The sequence below is a fragment of the Aythya ferina genome (assembly GCF_964211825.1).
Source record: "Aythya ferina genome assembly, chromosome: 2".
NCBI lineage: Eukaryota > Metazoa > Chordata > Aves > Anseriformes > Anatidae > Aythya > Aythya ferina.
In genome coordinates, this window is record NC_140297.1 from 67134632 (window position 1) to 67146215 (window position 11584).

The 11584-nt window shown below is 39.6% G+C and overlaps 1 protein-coding gene across 4 annotated transcripts in view; it reads left to right on the forward strand.

The window, feature by feature from the left end:
- Nucleotides 1-11584, forward strand: part of FBXL2 (F-box and leucine rich repeat protein 2) — a 56714-nt gene that overhangs the window by 42765 nt on the left and 2365 nt on the right. For all 4 annotated transcript variants that reach the window (XM_084511587.1, XM_084511589.1, XM_084511590.1 and 1 more), the window contains 4 exons: nt 4583-4643; nt 6146-6190; nt 6785-6841; nt 10947-11159. In XM_084511587.1, the coding sequence (XP_084367713.1) occupies nt 4583-4643; nt 6146-6190; nt 6785-6841; nt 10947-11159 (376 nt within the window). The remainder of the gene's footprint in view (nt 1-4582; nt 4644-6145; nt 6191-6784; nt 6842-10946; nt 11160-11584) is intronic.

Genomic DNA, 11584 nt, shown 5'->3' on the forward strand with positions numbered 1-11584 from the left:
TCTGGAACTGACAGAACACCTAGTGCAAAATCTAAAACCTCGGGAATGTAGCTGGCACGGTTCTTATCATCGGCTCCTGTACCCACCGTGGTTTGGGGTATGACCTCTTCAATAAAGGAATCAGCGGCAGAAATAACTAAGGTACTGTCGGAGCAGAGTGCTGATGGGGAGTGGGGATTGCCCCCCCCCACACCTTGCGCTGGAAAATCTTGATGAAGCTGCGCTGCCAGCATCTGTGCCGCTGCCAGGCAGCAGTAAATCCACTTGGGATGCTTCGCCAATGAGAGGTGCAGCAGCAGCTTCTGAGAATCAACATTCAGTGGAGGAGTTGTTCCAAGAATTGTTAGAAAAGTTGGAGAACTTAAAAATTAAGGATTTGGATGAGCTTCCTCTCTTGTCTGCCCCCTCGAAGCCGAGTCCCTCGTTATCCATGGCTACAACATTGGCACTATTATCCGTGGCTACAACGACATTGGCACCAACGAGGGACAGGTGGTCCAGCATGATATGCGATGCCATCATAGAAGGACAGTGCCATGCCGCATCTTTGGCCTGTCCTATTATTGTCATGGCAGCCACATGATTGGAAGCTTTTACAGCAAGCTCGAAAAACGGTTATGGACTATGATTTGCAATCCAAGGCAGCTCGACAGATAGTTCAGTGGATTTTCCAGGCAGACCTGATGTGTCTACTTGACTGCCAAAACTTGGTGCACTTATTGTTAACTCCTTCGCAGTTGTTATTGTTTGAAAGGGAATGGTTGTGGTTGACACCAGGGGGAAGCGGGTCAAATACGTCAACCAGGGGACCCTCTGTATGGGATTACTGCAGAGATGTTAATGGGGACGGGTCCTTGTATCAATACCCAGGTTCAGATGCAGTTCCCTGCGATTATTCATGAAATAGCTGCACAGCTTGCACTGAGGGCTCTTCTTGGTCTCCCAGGGGAAAAGAAAGCACCTCCATTTGCATCAGTACAACAGGCCCCTGGGGAATCATATGCTAAATTTATCAATCGGTTGTGGGCAGCAATTCCTGATCATCCTGATCTAACAGCGAAGCCTAAAAGCAGTGTGTTTAAAATGCTTGCATTTGATAATGCAAACCCAAAAACTCAAAATATCTTAGTTACACTGCTGCGAACTGCACCGGTAGAAGATATGTTGGAAAGGATAGAGAGCGCTGATCGGTCCAGGCAAGCATCTGTGGTGGCACAGGCTGTAAAGGACTGCCAGAGGTTTGCTTTTACGGTACCCTCCATTAACAAACAGGCCCCGGCAAAGTGCTATGAATGGCTAGTGCTTCCGCAGGGGATAAAGAATTCCCCTACGTTATGTCAATTATATGTGGCCTGAGCATTAGAACCAATTCAGACAGCGTGGTGTGACATAATTATTTACCATTATATGGGTAACATTCTGTTTTGTAGGCCAGAATGCTTCCAGGATTCAGATTTGAAGTTTATTCAGAATACGTTGGAAGCAAAAAGGTTGACGATAGCCCCAGAGAAGGTTCAGCGGAAACAGCCATGGCTATACTTGGGATGGAAAATAACAGACTCTACTATTCGTCCACGGAAAGTTGATATATCTACGGTGTTACATAATTTGACAGATGTACAAACGTTCTTGGGTAATATTCGGTGGGTTCGGCACATTGTAGGGATTACTAATGACAATTTAGCTATATTGTTACCTTTATTGTGAGGAAGAAGTGCAGAGCAAGAGGTTACATTAACCAATGAGCTATGGCAGGCTCTTTCACAAATAGTTTCTAAGGTTGCAGCTGGCTCTGCTTGCAGACGTATAGCAGAAGTTGCACTCTCCTTACTAGTTAGCAATCATGTGTCTCATCCATTTGTGGTGCTTGGTCAATGGCAAAAAGAAAGGGAGAGAGTAAGGGGCAACAAAGAAACAGTGTCAGGAGGATGCCACTGACACTAACAGCACTGGTGATAGGAATAGCTAAAGTGAAACAGGAGATAGCAAGAGTGGAATGATAGGACAGGATTTTTGAGTCCTGGAGTGGATTTTTCTACCGATTCAGCCAAAAACGAGTGTTCAAACACGGGCGGAAGCTATCGTGGAGTTAGTATGTAAGGGTCGTTCCCAGAGTATTGAGATCAGCAGGCAGGAACCAGGAGATACTAGTATGCTGATGGCTCAGGATCATTTGGAATGGTGTTTGCAGGAGTCCATGCTACTACAAGAAGCTGTGTTAGGTTACCTGGGATTGGTACATTCCTGAACTCCAAAGGGGCCTCTCTGGCAAGTCATAATATCATATAAATGGCAGGTAGTACTACAACTCTCATCCCGACCAGTGGTGGGCCTCACTGTATACGCTGATTCAGGTGCAGCAAGTGGGAAGTTGCTGATGGTGATTCTAATACTGTCAGCAGTGCTTGCGCTCGTGACCAAGATCGAGCCGCGACAAAATCTGTGGGTGACATGGGCTAATCAGACTGGTATATCAGAATTTTGTCTGTCCATGGCATCATCGTCCACGGCATCATCCACAGACCTGTTCAGGATTTGCCTCATAGGTATACCTGTGTATGACCCTTCTGAGTTTGGCCAGTATGCTACCCACAATTGCTGCAGTGCCTCATGTGTAGCTGCATGCTCAGCGAAATTGATAAATTCACTTACTGTCTTGCTGCCCTGGGATCCACAAGAGTTACAGTTACTTGGGTATCAAAGGATTGGGAACACATCACAGAATTGGACTCAAACATGTTTTGTGTTCAGTAATTTACAGCAAAGATTAAATCCTTTCAAAAAACACAATCCAACAGGGTGGACAAATGTGACTTCAGAAGGGACATACAGGTACAGAAGTACAAATAACACCTGTGGTTACAATGACACTGCTAGGCAGGTTTTGGGGGCTTTTGGCACGGAGACAAGGGGTAACAACTATAGCATTTGGAATAATCGTACAGCTATGGCCCTACCTCCTGATGTTTTTCTGGTTTGCCGGGATAGGGCTTGGCAAGGTATCCCTGCAAATGCTATTGGAGGTCCATGTTACTTAGGTAAACTTACTATATTTGTTCCTAGCTTGTCACAATTGCGTAAGATCACTAGACATAAACGGACATTGCTCACACCAGATTGCAATGATAATGTTGAGTTGCTTGGTGTTGCGGCTAGAGCGGCATTAGCAATTTTTGTGCCAGGAGTAGCAGCTGCGGCTGCATGCAATAATTTAGAAAAATTGGCGTGCTGGGCCAAGAAGCAAGCCAATGCCACGACAGAAATACTTGAGGAGATGTTACCAGATCAAAATAGTCTGCTACATGTGCTTTTACAGACTTGAGCTGCTATTGACTTCTTGCTCTTGGCTCAAGGGCATGGGTGTGAGGACTTTGAGGGAATGTGCTGTTTGAACCTTTCTGATTATAGTGAGTCAGTTCACAAATCTATTACTTTCCTGAAAGAGCACATGGGAAAGATTCAATACAATATTAATCCTTTTGATCAATGGCTCACTGATTTGTTTGGGACGATGCCTAGATGGTTACTGGGATTAATCAAAGAGGGATTAAGGATTCTGTTTATTGTGGTGTTAATCATCATTGTGTGTTGTATTGTAATGTGGTTAAAAGGTTACTTGCAAAACTGTTACATTGGGCTTGGTTTGCTCAAAAAGAAAAAGGGGGGATTGTTGAGGAATCTTTGAAACAGCAAGGAGGCCATGCCTTGCTGCATCTGAGCAAACCAAGCAACCAGGACGACTACGAGGAGTTGCCATTACGATGTTCCCTTATTGCCCGATTGAGGAATTAGAAATATTGTTGCCAGCAGCTGGCTTCAAGGACAAGATCTACATGACTGCTAATCACAAGGGGGTTGTTTTCTTGCAGTTGTTTGTCTGAGTGCTTTTGACCAATAATCTTGTGTGAGACACTATCCGCCCCTGCTAAATTTGCTATAAAAGTCAGGCTATTCGGGTAATAAAGGAAGAGCATGATCTGACCATGTTGGTGTGTCATGTTTTTTGCCGTTCTTCCTGCAACAGTAGTTACTGATTTTGCTTTGGCCTTTGATAGTTTAAGCTCTTTGCTTTCTGTTGACTAGTTTCACAGTGCTTTGTGCACAGGCTCTGAGGACAAATTTCTAGTAAGTGGTTTCTTAGTTCTGTGGCTTCCCAACTTCCTGTGTTTAAATGACATGTTTTAGATGCAGCTTTTGTCTGTGTTTTTCTTGACTCAGGGTGTATTCTTGCATATAGTTGCTAAGGTAACACTTGAGAAAACATAAGCATTTTGCTGTCTTACTGAAACAAGAGGTGAAAATACCTGCAATTATGCATATTTCTTTTCACTAAATATTGAGAAAATTTGAGTATTAAATTTCATCTGCACTGTAATTATTAGACTCTTCTTATAAACTGGATCCAAATCTGCCTAGTGCTTCTTAATTGCAAATCACTATGAAAAATAGGCATGTGTGTTTGCTATTAAGATATAAGATACAGATAAGTATTTATTTTAAATTTTATAAGGCAGATGTATGTCTCAAATACATTTGCTTTCCTCTGTATTAATGTTTTCTTTAATATTGAAAACTTTTTCAGGATTTTGGAAGCTGCAAGATGTTCACATCTTACAGACGCTGGTTTTACCCTTTTAGCACGGGTAAGAGCCATTTCAGAAAGTTAGAGCCTACTTTGTTTTCGTTGCTGCTGAGCAGCTGTGAATTGATGTAGTCCTGCTGGGAATGAATATGAGAAGAAGAAAAATAAAGGAGAAAGAATCCAATGGAGGAGGGGACAAAAATTTATTTTATTTCGTTATTGTACTTAGAGCTGTGATTTGATGTGTTTTGCTATACTTCTCTACTTGTTTTCACTTTTTTCCTCTTTTTTTTTTTTTGGTATATTTAAATTGGATTTGTTATGCTTAGCATAACAATTCTAAAATCGCATTACTCATTCTAGCCAAATTTCTCATATAAACACGACACATACCTTGTCATGTTTAGACCTGAAGTCATCATAGAATAGGTTATTCAGACCATACCTTCAAGCTACAAAAAAAAAAAAACAACAACTTTCAGCCACGTATTGTAAACTATAAGGACTTGTGCCGGGATTCATGCTGTACATAAGTAAACATACTAATTATATCAAATGCTTAAAGTTATACTTGTATGCTTGCTGGTTTGAGAAATCTGGACACAAAAATAATAACACTCTGTAGACAGGATTAATTTATACTAATGATATTTAGCATGAATGAGAGTCTCTCCAACCACAGTGGTTAAACAAGGTGGTTTTCTAATCATTCACCAGTACAGCCTTGGTCTTCCAGTAGTCACCTGAAGCCTGCTTCTGGGAGCTGCTATTAAACCATTTCTTCCTGTGCCTACTAACAATAAGGGCTGGGGGTAGGTCTGAGCAGTGGGACAGTGGTCTGCTATGAGGTCACAAGGTTACATCATTTTCTTGAAATTAGTCATGATCAGCTATTGAAAGTACTTCTAAAAGTTTGCTAGAGACCTCTAAGAATATTGGAATACTGGGAAAATTGCTTGTATTATTACTGGGAACAAAAGAAAAAGTGAAGTGCAGCTTTCTCCCAGCCTTAAAGTAGACCTTATTTTAATATTTTTGTCATTCAGTATCAAAACAAATTGTTTTAAGGCTTCATTCTAAAAGCATGGTGATAAATAGAGGTTTTACAGGCTTAAGTGTCTTTCAGATTAGTTTGATGCAGGTTGATGTACAAAGAAGTTGGATTCATCTGTATTAGTTAACTTTAATAGAGATGCAATAAATACTATAGGATTGAAGTGAAGTTGACCTCAAGAGGAGGGAGGAAAGCAAGGATAGTTGAATTCTGTTCACATACTATTGCAAACTTCACAGGGCAAGTAGGAGAAACATCCCTTAGTAAGAGAACAGACCGAAAGCATAGCAGTTTGGGAGGTGGTGGGGGGTGTATTGCTTATGTTTTTTGTATTTTTTTTATTATTACTAATCATTGTCCTTTGGTTGTCAAATACTTATAGGGATTTAGCTCTCAATTTCTTCTTGAAGTTTGTGCTTTCCCATGTCACTAGCCCTATGCATGATCTCACAGCTATATGTTCTATTTCATCTTCTATTTATCCTTTTTTATTTTTTCTTCAATTTTAGAATTGTCATGAGCTGGAGAAAATGGACTTGGAAGAATGTGTTTTGGTGAGATTTAATAGGAAAAGGAAATATCAAACATTCAGTGTAAGGATGTAATGCCAATAAGAACATCAGCACTTTGAGATAAATATCCTGTGGCGGTTTTGGTGGTTTTTGTTGTTGCTTTTTTTTTTTTTTTTTTTTTTTTTTTTTTTTTTCTGAGTGCTGTGAGAGTAAAAATATAACTATTGGGAAATTCTATACAAGGAAATAGAATCATTAAGGTTGGAAAAGACCTTCAAGATCATCTGGTCTAGCGATCACCATGCACCAATGTCACCCACTAAACCATGTCCCTAAGCACAAGGTTCAACCTTTCCTTGAACACCTCCAGGGATGGTGATGCCACCACTTCCCTGGACAACCAGTTCCAATGCCTGAGTACTCTTTCTGAGAACCAGTGTCTCCTAATTGCCAACCTAAGCCTCCCTTGGCGCAACTTGAGGCCATGAGGTGATCACCAACAGGTGATAGTGTGTTTTTCAGAAAAGTGCATGACAGAGATAAAACAGCTTTCATCTGTTACAGAAAGGGATATCTTACTTGAGGGTTGCCCTCACCACTGTCAGTAACTTATGTTTTTGTTTTTGTTTTCCCTAGATAACTGACAGCACATTGATACAACTTTCTATACACTGTCCTAAACTACAAGCATTGGTAAGTTTAACTTCTGTACATGAAATTTAACACACAACCCCAAACTGTATGTATATTGGACTGCGATGACATATGACGTAGCTGTGTGTCTGTGACATAAAAAACAGGCTATCCACTCTGTATATATATATGTTTCCTGAAGTAGAATTATACTATTCAAAAAATAGGCAGGTTTCACAAGTGTTCTAAAAGAAGCAGATTACTACTGAAATAATTAAATAAATTATGTGATAAAAATCATTATCTTTGGTTAAATAAATTGTGATAAAATAAATTAAAAACGTAATTATTTGTTATAAATAAAATTGTATATAATAATTTATGTATTATATAGTGCATAATATTTATAATTATGTGATAAAAATCATTTCCTCTGGCTATTACAGTGAGTAGTAACCAGAAAGCTTATATTTTATGGTTAACATCCTTCATACGTGATTCCTTAATTCAAACAAAATATAGGCAATTTAATGTACTCAGATCCTTTATAGATACTCTTACGTGTTTACTAATGTTTTTTTTTAGGGAGTATGAAACTTCAAGTTACAGACTGAAGCAAGTCAAATACTGAATAAACAAAAACTAAAAAAATAAAATCATCAAGTAAAGATAAATCCAAATCCCATTCTGTAATCATTTTTGCATGTAAGCAGTTCTAACCAAGGTCTAAGTTTACCTAGTAAATTGTGGAACTTTTTTTTGACATTTCAGAAGTAACTGGAGAGGATTGAGATGCCTTCAGTGGGGTACTCTACTTACCATATTTCAAAGAACTGTTTTTTAGGGAGTGGTTGGTTAGATTTTTCAGAACATTAAAATGTCAGGTGGCTTAAAATTGTCTATTCTTTAAAGGTACACCAAAATTGCTAAACCATCCATAGAGTAGGAGCTCCTGCATTTAGGGCCAGTTGTCCTGTAAGTGTAGATTTGTGATATGCTACTGTGAATGTACTTGTGAGAACAGGTATCTTTATAATCTGCTCTTAGATGGGATTAGAGGAAGGTTTGCTGCTTCATTAATTGAATTGTCTTATGATTGGCTTTTCCAGCTCAGTGTTACTAAGGTAGCAACATGAGGAGAGATGACTTTTACAAGGGAGCCTTACTCATTATTTCATAGAATCTTAGAATATCCCAAGTTGGAAGGGCCCCATAAGGATCATCAAGTCCAACAATTTGTTGTTGTTGCTTTTTTATTTTTGTTTGCTCATTGTCCCACCTCATTTCTATACCATAATTCTTAATGCTAATCCAAACAAGGGTTGACAAGAGATATGGAGTCATTTATATGGCACACTGTCTGTTCTTTTGCAATGAGTATTTCTTTTTGTATTGTAGTCCCAATTGTCATCAGTACATGCAAGAGATCTTTTGTACCACTTCTGCCAGTGCTTCACCAGAGAGGTCATAAAAACTAATAATTTTCATTTATTAACCTGCTTCTGTTTGCTGGCACCAGTGAATACCTTTGTGTGTTAGTCCACAGACAGTGAAGTGTGGCAGTGGTAAAATAGCACAGTTTTCTAGGGGACCTGTAAAAATTAAATTTTTTGTTGAGGTGTATATCCTATGTATAGTAATATTTGAAGACTGTGAATGAACAGTGATGGGTGAGAATTATAGGGACATTAAAAAAACAGGGTCACAGATGTTAACCTACATGAATTAATCTTGATACTTCAGATTTGAAATTGTGTACTGTTGATAGTTCTGTAAACTGTTATGTGGCTGTGGTTTAATATACGTTTAGGTATATTTGCAGTTTAAACAAGTATTTTGAACTTGAATAAATCAATTTTGAATGCGTTCCTTGGTGTTCAGAGACTTGGTAGACAGTGGAAATAAGCAAAAGCAGTGTTAAACCAATTATAACCAACTGTTACACCTTCATTGGTGTCAAAGTACACAAATGCTTTACTACTTACTGGACTTAAGTAATTTCTGCTGCATGTGTTTAACATTTGTGCATTCAGATTTTTAGAGAAACTGTGAAACACTCTTTTGATATTCCTAGTGATGAGGACAGTTGAATTCTTCAGTTAATCATACTGTTTCTTACTGTCATGGTATATCACGCCATATTTGATATACACACAGCCTCTAATATGTATTAATAAAAATTAATTTGATCCTATCACTTTATTCTAAATATTTCAAGCAAAAATCTTCATAAGGTCAAACTTACAGTTTTTAACAAGTTTATGAGGTCAGAAAAATTACATGTTTTGCATATTTGTTTTACAAAGTTTTGTGAACTCAGCTGCACATCCTGTATTGTCCTTTCAGTACCAAATACAGTGTCTCAGGAAAGCTGAATTTTATAAGCTGCTTACTTCCTGGGATGGAAAACTCTTAATTAGCTAGCAAGCTGCTGCTATAGCCAACAGCTTCACATAATCTGTCCTTTCTTGAAACAGCAGGTCTGTTATAAATGATCTTTAACCCTGAAATTGCTGATTGTTTCCAGGCTGTAAGCCAATTCAAATGCTCAAAACATCCTAAAAGAAAGTAGGTATAGGAGAGAAAACTTAAATATTTAAAGAGTTAATAGACTCACAGAATGTAAACATATAAGATAAAATGCTGTTGATAGGGTCAAGTTTTTAATTTCTTTGGCCTTTTGGAGACAGTATGCACTAGTTGTGGTGTTGCTCATCGTTGCTGTCTGCTTACACTTGATAAGTGAATAAAATTGAACCAGCTGGAGTTGCAGGAAAGAAGATAGTTGTGGACTTGTCTCGCATTCTCTTCTGTGGTTACTCACTCATCCTTCATGCTGGTGAGCAAAGGAGAAAAAAGAAAGTTGAGAGGTGAGTTGTTCTGAAGGGCAGGGTGAGTTGTTCTGTATGACTGATAACAGGCAAGAACTGCTCATTACTCTATCTGAGGTAAAATAAGGGTAAGCCAGAGCTGGCAGTCCTCAGACTTCCCTGTCAGGCTCAGATAAAAGATGATAGATGCAATGTATGGAGAGAAGAAGGGAAGGATTACATATTTGATTCAGGTGATTGGCAAGAGGGACTGCTTAGTGCTGTTGTTTGCTTGTGCAGAGTTAAAAAGTACTTTTGGATTGCTGCAAGCATTTCTTCATCAGTTGCTGTCTGAAAAATACTTGCAGAAAGGAAGTGCCGCTTCAAAACCAGTCACTATTAGGCTTAGATACAAGATACAAAGCAGAGGGCAGGGCAGAGAGCATAGAGCTAGCTGTGAGGACCCAGTGAGAAGAGTGTGTAGATCTTGTACGTCCCCAGTGCAGAAGTCTTGAGAGTGTTCATTTCATTGACAATGGAGTTTTTAAGCCTCCTCTGAGGAACACTGTTTCTTATCATCATTATCAGAGCTTCATGTGCTTCTCCAAAAGTCATGAATTACCTAAAGGAAGCAGGAAACTGCTTTATGTGGTGCTACTGCCTGAGGTGATGCAAGTTTTTCCATGCTCTTGAAATGCAAGGGAGTAAAGAAGTACGCTGAAGAGGAGTGGAATTTTTTGGTTTACTATGCTGGCTGTTGCAGAGGAGACCTGCTCCTCCAGCTCTGCAAGGTATTTGTTACTCCTTTTATGTGCAGCCTGAGGTGCTAAACACTTACGGTTTTCCTGAAACCTTTATTTGGCAAATCAGTCTGGACTTCTTTATCTGTGTGGACCTGCACTTGCTTGGTCCCAGTGGTGTGTATGAAAACTGACCATATCATGGTAGCTTTGGAAGTTACTGCTGTCAGTAGATCCCCATCTATTCCTGTATGTTCTTGATCAACTTTTGAAGTTGGCTTCTGTTTCTGGCATGCTGAATAGCCGTTTAGGCCTTGCTGTGACTGAGGTGCACAACACTAAACTCTCACAATCATCAAGAGCAGAGGGGGTTGAGGAGTTTGCCAGTGATGCATCTTTTGGTACTGTCAGCTCAAGTACTCTTTTTGAAGCAAAGTTAAATACAGCTCCTGTTTTGTTAACTTCAACTGATTCTTTTGTTACTGCTTTGGAAATAAGCTTTATATTCTTTGTAGCCCTTTAACCAATAGGAAGAGGTTGAGGAAGACTGCTGGTATTTAGAGGATTGAGTAGTTTTGAACTGAGTGATGTTAACTGTTTGCCTCTCTGTTTTAGAGCTTATCTCACTGTGAATTGATCACTGATGATGGGATTCTTCATCTGAGCAACAGTACGTGTGGTCAGGAGAGGCTCCAAGTGCTGGAGCTTGATAACTGTCTTCTCATCACTGATGTAACTCTGGAACACCTGGAGAACTGCCACAACTTGGAGAGAATCGAGCTGTATGACTGTCAGCAAGTCACGCGGGCTGGAATCAAAAGAATCCGAGTACGTGTTGTGCTGACTTGCTTGGGTGGGAGCACCCAAGCCAGTGATACTTCTTGAGACTGTAGGAGTTGCAGATGTCTCAGGCAAAGGAGCCTTCTGCTTTCTCTATGTATGTTAAATACCAGTTTCTATGGTTTTAGGATTTAGTGACTTTTTTTAATTCTCCCAGAATACACACTCTTACTATACAGAGCCAATAGTAAAACATCTGCATGGCAATTTCACTGAATGTGTTGTAGGGCGGTTAGGTCTTGGAATCTGGTCACAAGCTCTTTTCTTCAATGTCCAGCCCTGTTAAGTCAGGGACTGCATAACAGAGTGGGGGGAGGAGGTGGGACAGCATTTAGCCTTACTGTTAGAGTCACCTGCAGCTTAGTATCACACAGAGTTTTGTCCAAATAGTCTTGCAAATGGAAAGCTTGTCC